The following is a 22353-nucleotide window of genomic DNA, read 5'->3' on the forward strand; positions in this document are numbered from 1 at the left end:
CTAACACGACTTTCTTTTATATACAGGGTGACAGGTAAAGCGATACATTCCTTGAAAGGGGTTAAAGTAGAGCTTATTTGCAGTCATTTAAGTCATATGACACCTTGCCCGAAACTTGTTCATTTCCAAGTNTCAGCTAAAATTAGCGTTTAACGGGTTAATTGTAAACAAAAGGTCAAAGGTCCTACCTATCTTAATAACATTGTTTCAAGACCAAGTTAGCTAATATTGTTATAAGTAAATAAATGTTACTGTCATATTTTAAATAAAGAGTTATTATTGGGTTAACGATTAAGTACAAGTTCAATCATGTTTTATATTTTAGTTTTACTCGCCATGAAGTTACCCAGAAATAACTTATTATTATCATGACCTTTAGTTGTTCTTAAAGAACATTTATGTACCAGACTTGTGATTTTTCCAGGTAAAAATCTCCAAAACAAGGGAGGATGTGACGCGCCCTGCGACGCATCGACAGCCCTAGCACCGAGCGCGGAGATTTTGACAACCCTACGGCTGCGCGGCCGCACGCCGCACGGACCGAGTTAATATAAGAGACGGCGGCGACCGCGGGCGCCTAGCATTCGCTCGGGAGCCATCGTAACAGCCAGACGATCGCGCGCGCGTCTACGGCTAATTACGCAAGAGTCCCTAGCGAATAGCTACCCTCACTGTTCCCACTAACCTGGCTCGATAGGACTTTCGGCTCGCGCGGTTTCCGTGACACGAGCGAACCATCGTTGCCTGTATACACATCCCAATCCTTACCGAGTGCATGCTTTACTCAATCCCGACCTGCGGTAGCAATCCCGCTGCCACCCTTCCTTTATTCCTCCCCACTCGCCACGTAGGTCCTAAGCCTTTTTACCTTTGGTATTCGAATCCGCACTTCGTTAACCTCGGTTACCGATTTGGCGAGCGGACCATCCTACCCCCCTAGTTTATAAGTATCCAAACTAACACTCGCTAAACCTCGCACAGGGCGCCGCCCCTCTCGCGGATACGTAAACTAGTCTCGGGACGCGAACCGGGCGCGTCGCTATCCCTCTTGTCATAGTAGATTTGCAATTGTAGAATAACTTGTTCATTATTTAAATAATAGTAATTTAGAGTCAGTGAAACTAGAATAAGTAAACTATTGTGGAACCTGAATTATAAGTGCCATTGTGTTATTGATTGTGCGTTTCCTTGGTCGAATATCCCTGTAGGCATCCTGGATAGGTACACATCCCTCATCGCAGAAGGCGAACTGGGACTTAGTACTAATCAGCGGGGTGTCAGACTGAGCTAGCTTAGACGCCCCGTTGCAAAGTTTAGAGGGATAGTGTTTGGTTTTACGATCCCAGCCAATGTGTTGAAATCACTGCATTGTATAAAGTTTGGTGACAGTTCGTGCTAATTAAGACCTTTCCATAAGTACAATATAGGTGATAGTAGGTCTTAAGGTCTGCTCAAGCTGAGGCGAACCCCGCGCGAAACTCAGAGAGAACTCGAGCTAGGGAACTTGTATTCTGGATTGTGTTTATTGAAATATGTTTTGTATTTTAACCTGTAATCAGTCCAAGAATATATGAAGTCCAAGTCGCGTCAATTTTATGATCTATTGAATAGTGTTACTCTCGTTTCACTCGGGTTTCGCCTCAGTTTCCACAGTGGACTCTACAAGCGGAGACTAGGCCCATATCACGAAACGTCACTCAAAACTAGATCCAGACTCAAGTATCGATTCAAGTATGCTTGGGCCAATGACTGACGTCAATTTATTCTGGACTCTGGAGTCAAGACTAGTTTTGTGATTTCGAAATCTGAGCCAGCGTTCATGCAAAAGAGGAGCTTGGCGAAAAATGTGTGATTAAGTGAAAAAACGTTGTTGTGGGAAAGCTTGCCTTACATTGTCACTAAATTGTGTCTGTGTAATCATGATATAATTTCTTCATTGTAATGGAAACCATCAGAACTTTACGCCATTTTCTTCTTAAGCACGAACGCTTACAGAAACAAAATAGTCTCCTCCACGTTTATTCTGGTCTCAAAATTAAGACCGCATTGAAGATTAATACATTAAGATTATTTTGTCATTTACAGGAACTTAATAAAATTATCACAATTTTAGGAACATAATTAATTAGTGTTGTGTATGTATCTAATTACAGTATAGGATGACAGGCAATAGGCAATATTTAAGGGTAGTGCAAAGATCTTTAATTAGACCGCACTGCGTTAAGCGTGACCCAACAACACGCACTCACTTGCAAAATATAATACACCTCAATTGATATAGTTAAAGGAAAAATCTCTTAGGAGAATTTCACAAATGTAACAGTCAACCGGAAAATGTTCAATTTTCACAAAAAAATGGCTCAAAAAGTCTGTTGAAGCTAGAGAAGCTAATTACTACTAACTACAAAATAATGTATCTAAAAGCTTGTAAATATCTACTAAGATCATTTTCCAGAAACTATGTAACTAGGTATTACGGGTTATGGTAGTTACTGGCGCTTACTGCCCCATCGTAAAAACGAATTTGAAAAGTAGAATTTATTGTAAAGCTACCGCTGAAGGCAGTGGACGGGCTAATAAAATAAAATAATGATTAAATTTGATTTATTATTACAGTTTCTTGATTTGCTTCACATAATTAACGGTATCTATACAACACAAAATTCAGGATTAGTATGACCAAGTCGTAGATATTTGGACTGTTGTCCATATACATGGGCCAAGATCCAATCACCTAGCAAACCAAAAAACATTGTTATTATGCGGTAGTGGACCAGAACTTCGCTTGGTGCCACACGGGATTCGGGCAGCACGGACTTCAGCCGGGCTAGGATGCGCGCCGTGATAAAATCATATCGATGATTTTAGACGACAAATGTATGGGCTTATCGCGTGATTTGGATAAAATAGCGTGATAAACGCTTATCGCGGTGCGCATCCTAGGCCTACTGAACGCGTTTAGGGTTACCGTCCAACTAGATAAGTGGACATAATCCGATAAGTCGGACCCTGACCGGTTTTGTTAAGAACAATCTCCGTGATAATACGAAACTTTTGAAAGCTGCTGCTAACGGAGAAAGACATAAGCTGATTTGTAAATAAGCAATATTATATTTGTCTTATTTAAAAGGAAAATTGAAAACTTGAATCCGGTTTTCCGAGTAATTTTCATGGTAACTCTAAACGCTCCATTGGGGCATGCAGCTAGGTGCTAGGTGTCAACTGGCTGTCAAATCGCCATTTAGAACTCGGAGAAGCATCAGCGTGGGTATTGCTATGGTAAAATATGCCTTTTGCGCTTATAGCATGTCAACTAGCACATAACGTAGCTTTAAGCACCAAGCGAAGCTCTAATGGGATTAAAGAGCTATAAAGAATTACTTGCCGAAGTTCCTTTAGCTATTCTTATACATACCTACATCTTATATGTATATCTTTATCATAAATAAAAAAATCACACTAGTTCCTTTAGAAAACTAAAAGACCTAGTACGAAAAAGAGGCTAAGGAACAACTGCGAACAATCGGAGAGGGTTACACTTCAGTGCAAAAAAACGGACTTCATTCAAAAGCCTGGGGCCGATTCATGCGGTTAATTTAAAAATATAAAACGTCATGAAAAAGTGTAAAATTAACTGGAAGCATGCAGCGTGTGTGTGGAGTTATTAGAAAAGGTGTAAGTTATTGATATTATGTAGTTATTAACTGTTATTGATAAGTAAATTACTAATTTAATTGGTTACAAATTGAAATTGGCAATTTAATGCTCAAAGTAACACTACAGCTTTAAGGCACTAACAGGAATGCACTTCATACTTTATTTAATAATAATAAGTTTAAAAAAAAACAAAAAAAAAAAAAAAAACAAATTAAGTATTATTTGTAAGATATTACTAAAACTACTAACGCGTCAGTATTTGATTAATTATTTATAACTACTGACAGTCGATTGATTTGCACGCAAGTGGATATAAATACACGCTTTTGAAATATTTAAGAATACAGGGTGGTCCTACATAAAGTGCTATAAATTCAATTTTGTTGAAAGAAAATAATCTTAGCATCAAAACTACAAGATACTTGTGTTGGCAACAGTATTTTGATAAATTTTATCGTCGTGATGTTATTATTTTCAGTACAATTACCTTTTTTGCTTACGCACTTTATGCTGGACTTAGGTATACTTAGAAATGAGTAAGTATTAGAAATACTTACTTCAAGTTACTGATTGAATTAACAACATTTGAGATGACTGTCATGATCCGAAATTATTTGGTAACTGGTACATACAACTTCATACATTTTTTAGCTCTAAAAAGTAGGTATAATTTTAAAAGGTTCTGGAAGTAGTACTTCTAATACTTTTGAAAATTATTTTAAATATTTTTGAGTTAGTGTTGTAGAAGAATGTTATTATTAAAAACAGAGATTTATTTATTTATTAATTTAGGTGCTATTTAAAAAACCACACTAAAGTTTTTTTTTAAATATTATTTTCGATAAACCTCTGCACTCAAAATGCAATACTTTTTTTTATGTGTAATCTGTTGCAAAAAAGAGATAAATATTTTTTTTCCTTTCCAAATAACTAATTAATTAATTTGATGACTAAATAGAAACATATAGTAACTATACCTATCACATAATATTCAGGAGTTGTACTAGTAGGTACTTAAATTACTTAAACAATAATTTAAACTTTGGCTCTATTACGGCTTTAACTTATCTTTATCATTATGTATTATTTAAAGTCAATGAGAATGAAATTGACATGAGTATTTTATTTTACTACACATGTATACTGTGGATGTATTCTACTTCTAGTCACAAACATGATAATTTTTATTTATTTTTTTAATTTATTTATTTTCACAAACTTAATGATAATGATCGTAGACAAGGCAAGGACTCCTAGTACCTTTATTTAAGATCAAATCTATGTGTTAATATTACTCATCAATGCGTCCTTTACATAAGTAAAGATCTCAAAATTTTTGTTCATAAGATATTAACGCGTATTCACAAACATTACTATGACGTCTCACAGTGCGCGTGGGTGACATACGAACCAATCACTAGCTCTATTTACCGCTGTGCATTCAATTTACTGCTCCACTTAAGCAAGCAAGTTTGTAAATACGGGCGTAAGTAGATTCTATGGAGACCTTTGTCACGGACAGTATTTCACGTTAAAATAAAAAAAAACTTGCGTTTTCGTATTTTGCAACAGATTACAAAATCACTATAAACCGGTGGTCATTCTCATCTATCAATTCAATCACATTGTATATATCGAAATAAATTAGTATGTCAATAACCGTGATGAGTTCTTCGTAAAAGATTATTAGTAAGAGGATGGTGAAAGTAAAGCCACTCACATAGCTTAGCTGTTGGGGGTCTTCCTCGCCGGCCACCAGTCCATTGACCACCTTCGGCTGAGTACGGAATGGGTAAGCTAGAAAAACATATAATTTTCACTTACACAAGGATTTTCTGTTGGCATTTTCCCTGCCACTAATTGTACAGTAGTGTGGTAGTGAGAAGAAGAAGTTAGCCACATTATTTTATGTTTATTTCGTGCATCATTTAGGTATTTTGTGATTGTGAGCCATTTACAAATATTATGTTCTCCGTGGCATTAATAAATAACAAGTTAAATATTTATGATGTCTGTTAGTTCACACCACAATACAATTTTAAATCGATTTGTATACAGCTTGATTTCTAAGACACTCGCAAATAGTATTCAATCGAATTGAATACTAGTTAATAAACAATTTCTTTGTAGTATTTTTGTGTAATTTGAAAAAATAAATAGAATTGTGTTACTTTTAGTCTTTTTTTTTAATAACTAGTTAATAAGGTTTTCTAAGTGTCATTTCAGTTCCAAACATAAATATGTCGCAGGCGGTCAAACACTAAAGTGAAACGCAAGTGCGCCACCTAGCGGCGAATCGGCGCAACACCGCTTTGGCGCGCTTCGACAGAGTCGTAGCGGTCACGGCGGGACGGATCGAACTCACTTTCGCTCCGGACGCCGACAAGAGAAGACATCGTCACGGAACTGTCCCACGTTTCACCTAGTGCCTATTTTATCGCTCGACGAAGTCTAGATTGTAGTAGTTACTAAGAACTAAGTGCTGATTTTGAACTCTGTTTGACGATTATTAAAAGTGTTCGAACACAAGTCTCATTCTCATTGCACGATACCCTATTTCGCCCACAATATTTGAGGTTCGAATCCCTGACGAGCCGACAAATAGATAAAGAATGATCTACTTTTAACTGACAGTAGAGGTCTGGTAAAAATGTGTTTGAAATTGACTTACATGGTTTTGTGGGCTGTTCAGTGGTGGTCTTCGAATGGCTATTGATCTTTTCATCCACCTTGGCTGTAGAAGCAGTCGCCAAGTTATCAGGGGTCTCGGTGGTCTTGGCGGTGGCCTTGTCTGCCTTACCATCGTCGGGGGTAGTTCCTTTGGGGGTGGTGGTTTCAGGGACAGTCTCAACTACTTTTCCTATGAGATCTACATGCGACCTGAGCTGGGTTTGTGCTTTTAGATTCGTGATTTCCACGTTCTTCAGGACGTCTTGAGGGTGGGCATACTTTTCTTTAGGGTTCTCGCCATAACAATCATCTCGCACTTCCATGTAAGGCTTCAATTTCTTCTTCGATGTTGATGCTTCTTGGCCTGCTGGAAGGAAACATGTAACATTACTAACATTCGCGTATGCAGAACTTAAAATACACACACACAGCATAATACCAAAAAAAGACTGACAGTACGCAGCGGAAAGGAATAAAAATTGTTCCTGAAATTCAGCCGAGTTGCACCATCTTATTTCAACCGTAACAATTTATCCGGTGATTTTTGTATGTAGTTTGACAGATTTTTGACGTTTGTCAAAGCTAAAGTAAGATGGTGCAAGTCAGCCTTATACGAGTACGTCCAATCCCTACTAATAATATAAATGCGAAAGTAACTCAGTCTGTCTGTGTCGCTTTCACGCCTAAGCCACTGAACTGATTTTGATGAAATTTGGCATAGTTATAGTTTAAGGTCCGGGAAAGGACATTTTTTATCCCGGTTTTTAAATAGGGAAGCGCGCGATAATTCTGTGACAGACAAAACTTCACGCGGGCGGAGGCGCAGGAAAAAGCTAGTCAGTAGAATAAAAACGTAATGAATTCTGTTTATAGAACTTTGAAACTGACATTATCAAAGTCAGGAAACTATGTATTGGTTAACTACAAAGATTAATGTCCTAGTAAGTATGTTAAGCTAGTAGATCGAACTAATTTTTGCTATTCTATCAATTCCATCTAAATCCGACCCAGCTGTTTTATTCTAATAGCGTTATTAAAGATGTGTCAATATTTTTGAGAGAAATTATGCTAAACTAATAGCCCGCAGAATCGCTAAAATCAAGGGGTAGTTGGCGGGGCACATAGCTCGTAGAGCTGATGACCGCTGGGGCACGAAAGTTCTTAATTGGCGGCCACGAGCCGGAAGACGTGGCGTGGGGAGGCCTCCCACTAGGTGGACTGACGATCTGGTGAAGGTCGCGGGAGGTGCCTGGATGCGAGCGGCGCAGGACCAGTCTTTGTGGAAATCCTTGGGGGACGCCTTTGTCCAGCAGTGGGCGTCTTTCGGTTGAAACGAACGAACGAACTTTCTAGATGTTTCATTCGATCCTGGATATCATTAATGGTGAAAAGTCTTTTATGTCGAATATAAATGTAATGATTAATGCTTGATGAGGTTCCGTCAAATAATTCCTTAATAATTCCTTCCTTGGCGTGGTCTTTGTCAATTGCTTTTTCATCAATTTCTGGATTCTATATAAAAAGATTGAAATAGATCTCGAACCTGACAGGATTCTTTTTATCATTTAAATAATTTGGTTCCTTCATCAGACCTATACCAATGTAGCGAAAAACTATTAGAGACAACGAAGACAACTCCCAGTCAATGGGGTTGGCTCTAAACTTAACAAAGAACTCTTTTTTTTTTGAACCCTACTACGAGTATTAACTCAATTCAAAATCGGAAAACCACCTCTCGGTTCCAATTCTACAGACATGGTTGATTGTTTTATTTTATTGATATTAGGTCGTAGTACATCTTTAAAGGTGCTTACTTGGATGAGGAGACGCGACAGTAGACGACCAGCTGAATGTATGACAATGATCGAGGCAATGCTTCAAACAAAGGGGAGGCAGGGCATCTAAGGACTCATAGCTCCGGACCCTCTAGACTGACGGAGACTGATATATGGACCAACTTTGGTCTGTGAAAGAACAGACAGACATGACGAATCTATAAGGGTTCCCTTTTTTCCCATTTGGCTACGGAACCCTAAAAAGCGTGAAGACGCACAATAATGACATGAATACTGAATATACTTTCATTAACTGTGAATGGGGTAATTATTTGATGATGATGTATGAAATGACTCTACAGGATTTGATATGAGAAACAGATGAAATATTTGGGATTTTTTTAATTTTATTAACGTGGGAAAAAATGCATTGAACTGCATACCCGTGATCATGGATATGTGGGGCTCCCCCCTCCGGAAGGGAGAGGCCTACCCACTAAAACAACCCACGGGCAAAGGAGAATTGGATGTTTACTTTGACTGTCTGCTTGCTGGTCTCTTTTGAAAATAGTTTTAGGGTTGTGTGAAGCAGTTTTATAAAATTACTCTTTGATCTATTTGCCGTCAGTCTAACTAAATATGTTATGAACTATGACTAAATACATATGCATGGAACCGAAAGGTGATTTTTACTTTTAATTTTTGAAACATTAAAATGTGATTATGTGAATTATACATGACATGCTTTACGATATTTCGTATGAAAAACATCTTATGTTTCAGCAGCGTGCTACAGCCTGCGTGCGCGATGGCGATCAGCACCTCAGATGGTAGCGATGAGTTCGTTCTGTATTGGTCGCCGCGATCTATGCGCACGCGCAGTGATCGCCATCGCCATCGCCGACGCGATCCGCAGGTGGACGAGTTAAGTGGGACAAAATGACTACTACCATCGTATCCTAAATTTAGAATAAAATTTAGCTTTTACATAATATAAACTTTATTTTTCCCTACGGACGATCGATACCTGCTCTACTCGTAGTATTATAGGACGATCAAATCAATTAAAAATGCCAAAGTTTTTGGATTGATTGATTGAACAGGTGACAGGCGTTTGTTTGTCTCTCTTTCCGATGCATGGCGGTCGGCTTTTGCTACTGCATGTTCAGATGGCTATTTCCACGATACTGCATGTTCAGAGGTGGAATTGTGTAAAGCAATCGTAATCATTTGACAGTTCATAACGTACGATGATTCTGTCAAACGCTTTGTTTAACTGACTTTATCGTACGTTATATGAACTGTCAAATGATTACGATTGCTTTACACAATTCCACCCCAGATGGCTATTTCCACGCTACTGCATGTTCAGATGGCTATTTCCACGCTACTGCATGTTCAGATGGCTATTTCCACGCTACTGCATGTTCAGATTGCAATTTTCACGGTACTGCATGTTCGGATGGCTATTTTCGCGCTACTGTATGTTCAGATGACCAATCTGTTTCTTCTTCCATTTCGAGCCATTATCGCTAAAGTCGTAACCAGACATGGTGCCAGACATGGTGCCAGACATGCCCAGACTAAGTAAAATTCTATAAGATAACTATTTTCTTTATTCTGTTTCATATTTTATGAACCTATGGTGCCCCGTTCTTGGGATTGATTCGTTCGTTCGTTCGTTTCAGCCAAATGACGTCCACGGCTAGACAAAGGCCTCCCCCAAGGTTTTCCATAATGAACGGTAATGCGCTTCCCGCATCCAGGCTCTTCCCGCGACCTTTACCAGATAGTCGGTCCACCTAGTAGGAGGCCTGCCCACGCTACGTCTTCCAGCCCGTGGTCGCCACTCGATAACTTTCCTGCCCCAACGGCCATCGTCTCTACGAGCTTTGTGCTCCGCCCAAATGCGTAATAGAATCTGCTGGAATTATAAATTATGATTCCAGCAGATTCTATTACGCATTACTTTGCATGGTCTTCTAAATGGTTATTCCCATTTTTAAATAGTCCCATTTTAGACCAGGTACCAAAGAACCTCTTTGATTTCTTTATTGTTTGCAAGGACCATTACGTAAAAACTTACAATGTGTCGCCTGCAAAACTTGAAATCGTCTGTAGACCATACTTTGAGTTCTGTCCACTAAAGGACTAGGGACTACTGATTGGGAAGACAATTCATACAGACATTAAGTTAATATACCTAGCGGAATAGAGCAACAAAGAACTGAGCGAGCGAGATGCCACTATAGCAGCAATATTGTGCGATTGAACAGAACCATTTTTTTACAACTATTTCAGAATTCGTTAGGACTTATTTTCATCATCCTCATCATTTCAGCCACAGGACGTCCACTGCTGAACATAGGCCTCCCCCAATGACTGGATGCAGGCCGCTACCAACCGTGCGATGTGGAAGTCATTGGGGGAGGCCTATGTTCAGCAGTGGACGTCCTGTAGCACTTATTGGCACGCTGAAAATTTGAACTCTAGAGATATTTTCACATTTTACGTGAGTGGAATCGTGGATGTTTATGAGAAATAGTGCTTCAAAAACGTGGTGAGTGGTTCAGTGATTGATTTATTGTTCAGAACCATAGAGATATAGAGAGATACCAACTAATGCGCTGAGTTCGAAACTCAGTATCACATTAAATATTCACATACACAAAGTAATCAAAATATGTGCTCATTATCCACTGCGGTATTAGTACTCAACGTCCGAAAAATCTTTAGTACCTACCTACTACGTAAGCAATGTAAACTATTTATATTATGACGTCGCTGCTGTCATCATTGCTGTCACGAGCAATGAGAGTTTTTGGGCATATTGCTGCGACACCGCCCCCCCCCCCTGTCACATCTTCCTTTAGTTTCTGTGTGTTCAAAACAGTGAAATAATCCTGACAACTGACACACAAATGACATCTAATAACATCCAAAATCGGTTTCGTTTGACAGCTCGTGGTTGCAGCTCTACTCCGAAGGAATAATAACTTTATGGTCAAAGCATAGGCCTAATTATTTTCATCTTTTATCTGAGCATGGCATCTTCTTACCGTTACCGTAAAAAAATCGTTATTTTAAATATAAAACTGGTAGGTAAGTATGGATGAAATATTATAATAACTTACAATTTATCCAAATAGGAGGTAAATAAAGAAGTAGTTTTTATTTTATTTATGAATTCGCTAAAGACAAATAAACGGAATGAAATGGTAAAATATATGTGAAGTCCATACGAGTCGTACAGGCAGAGAGAAATTATGTTACTTCTTAGTACATAATAGAGTCGTATCTTAGGTTAGAAAACAGTAAACATTTTGTAGCAAAAAAGATCCATCTTTTAATACATGCAGTCGTAAGTATAGTTTTTTTAGCTTTTAAGTACTAGTTCAACTTAAGTGTGAGTGGATTTTCAAACGGGAAAAATGAGGAGGTAGGACTGAGGTCATTAGTAATTCGAAGCGCAGCAAATCTAGGTCTAAATTATAAGTAAATTAATTTAAAAGGTGACGTTAAAAATAATGATTTTCTTCTCTTAAGAAGAATGATGTTGTGCCAACTATTTAAAACTCAAGAAAAAGCACTGACGTATTATAACGTCAATTTCGCTTTGCAAATGATAAAGTACAAGCAAAATCTGCTAAAGGCAAAGTCTACTGGACCAGAATTGGAGCGTGCGCAGGGTTGTTGATTTAAGGTCATAGCACACTTATCAACCCGGAAAGGGATTGTCAAGGAAAGAAATTAAAAACAAAATAAAGATGTCAGACTTTCGAACAAACTTTTTATTTTTGCTCTCTTCGTAAATTTATGAAGAGAATCAAAGGTGGAATTGTGTAGGTAAAGCAATCGTTATCATTTGACAGTTCATAACGTACGAGTATTCTGTCAAATGCTTTGTTTAACTGACTTTATCGTACGTTATGAACTATCAAATGATTACGATTGCTTTACACAATTCCACCTCAGGGATCAACGCCATATCGCCTTTCGCCGTGAGCTTGTTCCGAGGCGAGGCGTTTACGTTACGATACGAATAAGTTTCATACAAAGAACATGATCACTTCGAGTTGATACGGTTGCGATCCGTTTCCGGGCTAATAAGTGTGCTCCGCTCTATATGCAACTGTGTTCACTGCCATCCAATGATTTAAATGTAAACGGTATCAATAAAAGGTCACAAAATAAACTGGATCTATCCGAAAGTTCAATGTTTCCAGTATCCATACATTAAAATTTACAGCCACAGAGATACTGTTTAAAATCACTGAAATAGGTACTGAAAAACAAATATTAGGCACTTGTTAATAATATAGATTCTGTGACATATAATTGACACCGTTTGATAGAGTTCGTGAAGCACTTTCAGGATCAGTAACCAGTTTTTCGATATCTTATTAGTTTAGAAATAATCGAGTGATATCACTCATCCTCCATCGTTTCCACCCTGTATTGGGTAGTTGATAAATTAAGATGCCGCTTAGAATTTAAGTAACTACCTTACGCCCGTATTCACAAACATTACTATGAGTCCTGACAGTGCGCGTGGACGCACAGGGTGACTTACGAACCAATCACAGAACTCTATTCAATGCTGTGCGTTCGATTTGCTGCTTCACTAAAGCAAGAATCGTTTTTGAATACGGACGTAAAAGTGCATAGTAGGTAGTTAAATAATAAAGTATCGATATCAATAGGACCGTTTTAGCGCGAAAATTTAAATTGACAACTTTAAACCGCATTTTTTGCAGTAAATTACAGTTTTTTCATTTTTAGGGTTCCGTACCTCATAAGGAAAAAACGGAACCCTTATAGGATCACTTTGTTGTCCGTCCGTCCGTCTGTCAAGACCCTTTATCTCAAGAACGCGTGAACGTATCAAGCTGAAATTCACATGAAATACTCAGGTCTATTGTCCCTTTAAGCTGTGAAAATATCAAACTTCTAAGCCAAGCCAATCAAAAGATACAGCCGATTATGTCGATATTTTCAACAAATTTTCGACACTCGCAAAGGAATCAAAACCTACAGGATACTTCCCGTAAACTCAGAATCTTGAAATTTGGCATAAAGCATTGTCATATAATGCAAATATAGGAAAAATTGCGAAAATTACCTGTACCTTTTTGAATAGCTAATGAATCAAGGAACTAAATTCTGTAATTTGTACACAACATTCCATACATTTTTTCTTGGAAATTCTTTGTTTAATTACCTAAAACATATTTTTTTTGCAAAATAATACATGGTTTTTTAGCTTTTACTTGAGTAATGACGATTCTTTCTTGCAAATTTTAATTTAAAATGTCAATCTTATTATTTAGCTATACGAATACAACAAAAAAGTTAACATTATTCCGTATTCTTCATTACAAGGGTACATTTTAACATAAAAACTGGAGATTTTTAAAAAAATACTTAAATCTTGAATAACTTTGAAATGAACAAGTTTCGGACATGGTGTCATATGACTTAAATGACTGCAAATAAGCTCTACTTTAACCCCTTTCAAGGAATGTATCGCTTTACCTGTCACCCTGTACTTGCGGTCTATTCTACATGGAGTTCTTTAAAATAAACACAAAAATAAAAATAATGCATCTTCCCTATTATGTATGCTGTACAACACACTAAGGCTGAGTTTCACCACCTAACTTTGACCGTAACTATAACGGCCGGTGCTTTTTGTATGAAGTTTGACAGATTTTTGGCGTTTGTCAAAGTTAATGTAAGATGGTGCAACTCAGCCTAATAATTATAAAGGCGAAAGTTTATGAGTGTGTAAGTGTGTACGTTTGTTACTTCTTCACGTCTAAACGACTGGAGCGATTTTAATAAAATTTGGTATGGAGTTAGCTGACAACATGGATTAACACATAGGCTACGTTTTACCGCGGGTGACACCGCGGGGCACAGCTAGTAAAAGATAAATAATGAATCCCTTAGCGCACTATCCGATTAAGATCCAGTAGGCTCTACCATATCTATGTGCAACTTAATGAAATTCTAAAATTGTGACTACGACTAAAGCACTAAATAATATTTACGTGCATACATGCGTCTAATATAATATAATATTAAATTTCTTTTAAAAATATTAGTTTAGAAGTTTTAACTTTTAAATATCAGAAATTCTGAAAAATAGTCTTCAAATTTTGCACATAAAATATGAATTTAGCAGATTTTGATGTCCGTGTGAACCACGGAATGTTATATTTTAAACTCAGCACAGGATATATTTATGAATCGTTCGAATTTAAACTCGCATACGACTCTACGTTCTAGACTGCATCTACTCTATGTATTATAATTAAAAATGTTACGTGAGATTTTTGTCATAAAATGATTATTGTGCAAGCAAATTCGTATGCGAATTCAAATTAAAACCGGTGGGAGAGTGTGAGTTTACATCAAAAGTCCTCACTAGTGAGCGCGTTTAAAAATGTATGTAAATTTTAGTTTTTGAAAGTTTCCCGCTAGGGGCGCTGTACAATCCGTCATACATTTAATGTCATTTTTTGACGCGCTCACTAGTGAGCGCGTTTGATGGAAACTCACACTAGACCCTCTGTATTCAAGTCTGTATTTTTTTTGCTAGAACTTATTTTTTACCGATTTATCTGACTACCCTCATGTAATAACTTGATGACGCGCAGCAATTTCTGAACTTAAAAGCTCATATTCATTAAGCGCAGCATCTTAAAATTAGGTATACTATGAGATTACTTCTGAGTATTTAAATCTTTAAATATTTATTTTTACTTATTTATGTAAGTACTTAGTTCTACATAAAACGCAGCTCATTTTAAATTATAATGAATTCCCACGAATTCAACAAAACAAGCTATTTTAAAGGCATCTTATCCTAAAAACTAATAGGAAATTTAAAAATAAATAAAAGATGGATACTCAGCATAGTAATACTACTTATTTACAAAATTAAAACTATTCTAATCATAGTGATAATAAAGCAAATTGATGGATCTTTTTTTTTAAATCTTCTTTAAAAAAATATTCATTCCTTAAATTAAATCATTACATTGAACAAACCACACTTTTAGCCTAGGCGCAGACCATCGATTTTTAGTCGGCCGATAGTTTAGTCGGAATGTATGGAAGTGCGCACATTACACCGATTTGATTTGGCCGATTCTTCATACAAATTAAAATCGGGCCCAACTATCGGCCAACTAAAAATCGGTGGTCTGCGCCTAGGCTTATAAAGAAAGAAAGAAAAAATGTTTATTTTAGGGCCAAATCTGTACCTATACCTTAAAGATCAGTAGCGCCCTCCAAATTTGGATCAAAAAGTTTTAGCGCTCTTGAGACTCTACTCGCTCTCACTCTAGCGATTTTTTTTTTAAAGTAACAAGCATTAAAATTTTTCAGTCAGTTTTTGTGCAAATCCTAACCTAAAGCATTTTTACATTACAAGAAGACGCATACTGGCATAAGCCAATCGTTTCACGCGTTTACAAAAAAAAATATATTAAAAAGCTACGTTAGGAAAAAAATAAGTTTCGGCCTTAAAATAACATTTTGAAAGAGCTCTTATTCACAAACGAAATACTTGTTAGAATAATATTCATCCAAGTGAAAATATCCATCAATGATCAGTCATAGTCATGACTGATCATTGATGGATATTTTGAAAACTGTCTGACTGTCACGAGCAGTTAACATACGGCCAAAAGGCCTTACGATAATCAGTTTAACTTAAGAAAAAATAACCTCACACCACTGTCATCTAACTTAATAGGTATGAACGCCAATCCGGATGCTCTATAAAATTGATTGATGTAATGTAGCGCATGATTATTATTCCCAAAATCTAAGGGAAAAAAATTATGGAATAGGCAAACTCCTAATTTTTAACTTGCGCTACATGGAATAAAATTTAGAATTATTTGTAATAAGCTGTCCCTATCACTATAACTTCTTCTAGCAGTTTACTTTCTTAAAAGTGGGTGATTTTTTTAATTTAAAACTTGGCTTTTCTGCTGAGTCTGTACCTGAAAGAAAAAAAAACAACCAGGAAAATGGGTCTTCTTCTAAATATTTATAACGAATGCTTAGAAAAATGAAAAGAAGAAAAAATAAACGGTTGCAATTTAAAAATTCGGCTATTCGGGATAATAATATCTATACTGATTTTCGATGAACTAATTAATAGATTTAAATGAGCTTACGATATGATAACAAATCGATATTTTGACCGTTTGATGTTTTGACTTTTCGATGAATACTGTTCGATAATTTGATTTTCGATCGATTGGTATTCGAAATGGCGGAGGTAACCCGTAAACCCTGTTTGAAACTCTATGTTTTATTTTATTTTATTTTATTTATTAGGATAATCAACAAGACAAACACGCATACTACATGAAATTACTATAACTAAAAGTGCTTAAAACTAAGTGCTGTCTTAATTAAAGGCTGCCACGGCATGCAATGTGGACAGTTGCAAATATATAAACTAAAAGATAGTTAGATAAGTTAGCTTATGTTGCATTATTTGCAATATTGAAAGCTAAAAAAAAATATGTTTTGTATCTTGTTAAAATTATCTTGTAAATTAATATCTATCTGAAAAAATTCCCCTGGTTGCCTGCCTTTGACCTACTGATCGGACCACATGAACTATTTTCAGTTGGTTTGATTAATCGGAGTATAAGAAATTGTAATTCCATTTTGACATTTAACTTTGTCTGTAGAATGGTCTGTGAGCTGTACCTCTAGTACGAAAAACTTCAAAGTGTCATCGAAAAATTTTGTATGAAAAATTAAACAGCGCCCCCTAGGGCGGCTATAATATAGGGGGCGCTGTTTAATTTTTCATACAAAATTTTTCGATGACACTTTGAATACGCAAACGAAACGAACTCGAAAGTTTTTCGTACTAGAGGTACTGAGTGTGAGTATACATCAAACGCGCGTGTTACCAAGTTATGGTTCACAACAACACCGCAGATGGCGCGCCAAACGCCCAACTAGATAGCAGTTCCATAAACCACCGCACATGGCGTTGCAGTGCAGCAAGTAGTTTCGCTAGTCAAGCTGAAAGCCACACATGCCACAGAGGGCGCGCCAAACACACAACTAGATAGCAGTTCATAAACCACCGCAGATGGCGTACCAAACAAGAACAACCAAATAGATGGTAGTTTCTTTTAGTACCACAGATGGCGTTGTGCTGCTCTCTCCGCTAGGCGGTAAATTTAGTACTCGACTACGAATATAGATGGCGCACTGCTGGTTCCTCCTTTACCCGCTAGGGGTTCCTGTAGTTCCACCTCGGTAAATTGGTGGCGCTTAAAGCGTTTCACTAAAACGTACTCTAGCTAGCGTGTCGCACGCTACCCTTGGCTCCCGATTGATAGTAGTTCCACCAAGCACTGCAGATGGCGCTGCAGTGTGGCAAATAGTTTCAATCAAAAGGATACAGGGCGCTCTGAAGGGCTATCCGGAGGGACTGGGGGTGCGGGGGAGAAGCTGGTGGTAGATGAACCTGCTGCCGCTCTGTCTCCCGCATCCATAGGCTCGCTGGAGGCCATAGCTGACCTGGACCTGGGACGGTCCTCGCCGCTGGAGTATGATATCTCCGCGGATGAGGAGACCGAGCTCGGGGACAGAATTTGACGTCTGCGGCTCTCTTCGGGGGTTTAAGGTGCGTTCAAATTAATCTGCATCACTGCAAAGCGGCGACTGCCATCATGGCACGAGAGCTCAAGGTCAAAAGATATGATATCGCCTTAATCCAAGAGCCCTACCTGTACAAAGGTGAGGTGAAAGGACTCGGCGGCACAGGTGGAATATTAATATATAATTGTTCTACTAATGATACGAGGACTTGCATTTATGTCAGAAATGGGATAAGTGCGATTCCTCTATCCAGGTTTTCTTACAGGGATCTCACAGCAGTGAAGATCCAAAGGGAGGGGGATTTGCGAGGAGTGATAGTGGCATCGGCATATCTCCCATATGAAAAGGCAGATCCTGTGTCAAGGCAAATGCAGGATCTGATACAACACGGCAACCAAGAAGATCTGGAAACCATCATTGGCTGCGATGCGAATGCTCATCATGTTGTGTGGGGCAGCTCAAACAACAACGCCAGAGGAGAGAGGTTACTGGATTTTCTGGTGAGTNGCGTGACATTTACATATTAAGTGACAGTCAGGCAGCACTCAAAGCCATTGCCTCAGTGAGGGTTGGATCCAGACTCGTTTTGGAGGCAATCTTGGCACTGAATAAACTTGGAAGGCACAACAGGGTGACCCTCATGTGGGTACCTGGACATACTGGAATCGAAGGCAATGAGAGAGCCGACAGTCTAGCGAGACAAGGGTCAGAGGCGGCACCTATTGGGCCAGAGCCGATAGTGCCCTTATCTATAAGCACTGTACACATGGCCATGAGGCAATATACATCCAGGAAGCACAGAGCTGAATGGGAAAGCTCCAACGGCATGAGCCACTCCAAACTATTCCTAGTTGGAAACACAAGATCATGGGAAAAGCTCATACTCAATGGAAACAGAAGGCAAGCCCGAGTGATCACGGGTGCGCTAACAGGACACTACACTACAAACCACATGCTCCACAAAATGGGCCTAACTACGGATGACAGCTGTCGAGCATGTGGAGAACATGCGGAGTCCATGAAACACCTACTCTGCGAATGTGACGCGCTAGCTAGAACTAGAATGGGTCTCCTGGGGTCGGCTTATCCGACGCCAGAAGAATATAGGTCCTTCTCACCCAAGCACTTGATCCACTATATGGATAGGATCTTTGTGGATGAGGGGGGATAAAGGTATAGGGAAGCACAAAAGATCCCAATGGGTCGACGTGCACTGCGCCCATGCGCGGCCCAAAAATAAGATAAGATAAGATAAGATACAGGGCGCTCTGCTAGTCAAACTGAAAGGTTCAACACACATGACACAGAGGGCGCGCAGAACACCCAACTAGATAGCAGTTTATTTTAGAACCACAGATGGCTCTCTCCGCTAGGCGGTAAATTTAGTACTCGACTACGAATATAGATGGCGCACTGCTGGTTCCTACTTTACCCGCTAGGGGTTCCTGCAGTTCCACCTTCGGCAGATTGGTGGCGCTCAAAGCGTTTCACTAAAACGTGGTCTAGCTAGCGTGTGGCGCGCCACCCGTGGCTCCCGATTGAACTACAGACCCCTACCCCACTGCCACCCCCCACCCCTTGCATTTCCGGATTGATCTACAGGTGGGTGAGGTGGGTCCCGCTATGAACCGGCACATTACAGAGGGCGCTACATGGCTCAGTTTATTTATGGGTCATCCAGGATGCCCTTTGAACTATCAATTCAAAATGGCGGAATTTATCAATTGGCGAGAAATATGCAAATTTCTGATTTATGAGCTCAAAATTGCGAATTTACGGGATTTGATATAAGCATTTACAATTCATCGATAACAACATTGACAGTTTGATATTAAAATGTGTTTGATGGAGGGAATCTATTTATAGCTTCAAGTATTGATCGACACTAAAAGAAAATGCGCAGTAGTGACCAGATTACCAGAAAAACCAAATAAGACTGGATTTTAAGCCCAGCAGAAGGCCAAATGACACTACTTATGATAATTGGTTTATACTATGCCCAACCATGGGCTATGTGGGTTTATGATGAAAATTGTGCATTTTAATAGAAATCATTACATGACATGTTAGCTCAACGGCGAGCAATGAGATAGGCCCAACAATGAGCTGAAGTTATAAAAGTGCCTAATTATGAGAAAAAATGGATTTCTTAAATTTTATTATTATGCGATTAGATTACGTTAAAAATAACTCGCGGTCGCGATAATCAGTCGCATTAAGCCTAATCACTTAAGAAGCCCTCCGCCTAAACGTTCGGAAAAAGCCAGCGCGAGCCGAGAAAAACACCTACCTGCCGCCAAGCAGCCAACGGTGAGGATGAAGAAGAACACTAACTTCATCTTGAAGTTATAGTTAAGAGACATAAATCCAAATTTATGCAAATGTCGCGAAACGGGTTCAGTCAACGAGGTCTGAGCCATGACTGGGGCTCCCGTTCGATGCACAAATCTAGCTACATCTAGGCTTCCCAGATAGATGCAGGTCAATAAATTGGTACCTGCGTTCTGTGCGCCCGATCGGTGCATGTGTGTACTTGTTGCAAGCATCCCCCTGCCAGTTTAGGGGCCCGCTGAAAAACGAGTTAGCTGTGAAACGGATCTGAAATAACTTTAAAATTTGAAAATTTGGTTTAGGTTCCTATTTCAATGTAAACAAGCTTCTTTTTAGCTCAGCTTTGTGCAAGAAAAACATTTTCCAAAATGTGCATTACAATAAATTGCATTTTAATTTGGCAGAAATATCAACCATAAGAGTTTTTTCAGATTACATAATACTATCTTAAGTAATATCCCAAATAATTCTACAATTTTAAATACAGAAATAATTAGGAAAACTATTAATATTTAATTTTAAATGAAATCTCGTTAACACCTCTATTGAAATTGACACATATTCCTTAGTAAAAGAAAGTAATTTCGTCAAAAACTAAGCAAATATACCATTCTTTCCAAACCATTAGGTCTCCCAACAATTTTTCATTTCAATCACGAAGCATAGCTCTAACACTAACAACTTAGACCCCCCGCAAGAGAAATGTCCCCCCTTACCCTTCGTCTTGAAAGTTGCCCATTAAACGGCAATAAATTTTGCACGCGATGTTACCTGAAAACGTATTCTGGAAGGTAGGAGCGAAACACACCCTATCGGCAGCAACCTATCTCTATCGAATCTTGTAAATTGGAAAGGAATAGGGCATCATTATTGCGAGGTCATCATCTGAATCAGATCCTCACGCACACATTCGCAGTGCCTAATAGATACACGCAATATACCTATCTCACTTTTCAATAGGCGTGTTCGTTGTCGGAGAGGGACGGGTAGCTCAATCTGGCCGGGGCCGGAGCGTCGATGCCACAAGTGGTTCATATTAGATAATATTTTCATTAGGCGAATGTTTTAAAGATTGAATACATTAGAATTTGAACACGCTCTCGTGTTTTAATAGCATACTGGAATTGATGAAATCTTGGTGATTCTTGGTTGCAGCAAAAAAGTTAGTGTTGAAAATGCAATTCTCTGGAATGATTCAGTTGTTTTTGTAATTTATAATATTATTATTTTAAGATCTAGTTTTCACGCCATCTACTCTCTCGAAAGTGAACTACGGTAAAATTTGTACTTAACACTAAACCACAACAACACAGACAAAGGCAGGCAGTATATCCAGCCATGGTTAGATGGCTCATATAATATTTTCTTATGGCTCAGTTACAATTATGCGCGAAATTGATCAAATCAGATATTGCAATGTAAACGCTCAGGCTCAGGGCCCCGATTGCGCTAAAAATTTTCAACTGTAACGCAACTGGACGACGAATGAACAACAGCTGTTTTGACAAATGCGTATCGCGGTGTCGTTTTGACAGCTAGTTCAAACGATGCTGAAATGTAAACGGAACCTTACTGCGCATCTAAGTAAAAGCTGACAGAATGCTACTTTATCTCACACGCAATTCAAACGCTTCAGGAATATTTGCTGTGTTTGGAATTTTAATGGAAAGTGCACAAATCCGTTTTTTTGTCTTTGTTTGCGTGTAAACTTTACCTTACCTTACAGCCACGATAGCCGAACTTAAGGTGAAGGGGTCTAGTCCAGTCATTATAGTAAGTTCACCTCGGAATTCGAGATACCCAGCTGTAAGTCTGTAAATACGTGTATATTGACACCCTAAAAGTTGTCTCAAAACCTACATATGGTAGGGTGTAAGCAACTATTAAATTTCAAGGTCAACGGTCACAAAAATCGTTTTTTTGCGCTTTTTTTAGAAATATCTCATTTCCTGTGGGTTTTTTGCTATTTGTATTAATTATCAATATTGTAGAATACTAAATTCTCTACAAATTTTGTTTAAAAACTTTTTTTATACGGTGAACCGTTTTCGAGATAGAGGGCGGAGAGCGCGCGGTCACTGCATCACTTCAGGTCTACTTAAGCGGTTTAGATTTTTCATACAAAAGGATTTTCCCGCTAATTCCTGTGGGAATTTCGGGAATTCCTTGTTGTAACTAAGCTTTGAGTTTACTAAGGTACCTACATGCCAAATTTCAAGCGTCTAACTTCCGTTAAGCGTTTAGATTTTTCATACAAAAGGATTTTCCCGCT

General features: G+C 38.4%; 1 protein-coding gene across 2 annotated transcripts; it reads right to left on the minus strand.

The window, feature by feature from the left end:
* Nucleotides 1–2558: 2558 nt before the first annotated feature.
* LOC114355145 (uncharacterized) lies at nucleotides 2559–20160 on the minus strand. 2 transcript variants are annotated; one of them, XM_028307831.1, is made up of 4 exons: nucleotides 20041–20160; nucleotides 6329–6691; nucleotides 5378–5454; nucleotides 2559–2734 (listed from the first exon to the last, which is right to left on the minus strand). In XM_028307831.1, exons 1-4 carry the CDS (start codon nucleotides 20111–20113, stop codon nucleotides 2639–2641), a joined length of 609 nt encoding a protein of 202 aa, XP_028163632.1. In that variant the 5' UTR covers nucleotides 20114–20160; the 3' UTR covers nucleotides 2559–2638. The 2 variants fall into 2 exon arrangements, with proteins under 2 accessions (XP_028163632.1, XP_028163631.1); XM_028307830.1 differs by having other exon boundaries at nucleotides 6329–6694.
* Nucleotides 20161–22353: the final 2193 nt, after the last annotated feature.

The sequence above is a fragment of the Ostrinia furnacalis genome, unplaced genomic scaffold (genome assembly GCF_004193835.3).
Source record: "Ostrinia furnacalis isolate ACB-3 unplaced genomic scaffold, ASM419383v2 OfSCF2357, whole genome shotgun sequence".
Lineage (NCBI taxonomy): Eukaryota > Metazoa > Arthropoda > Insecta > Lepidoptera > Crambidae > Ostrinia > Ostrinia furnacalis.

Bases quoted from the DNA above. Each gene is read 5' to 3' on its own strand.
- LOC114355145 (XM_028307830.1), bottom strand. From the start codon at position 20,113: ATGTCTCTTAACTATAACTTCAAGATGAAGTTAGTGTTCTTCTTCATC. The intron at 6,695-20,040 runs GTAGGTGTTTTT...GTTTCCTTCCAG, and splicing joins CGTTGGCTGCTTGGCGGCAG to CAGGCCAAGAAGCATCAACA. The intron at 2,735-5,377 runs GTGAGTGGCTTT...TTGGTTTGCTAG, and splicing joins ACCCCCAACAGCTAAGCTAT to GTGATTGGATCTTGGCCCAT.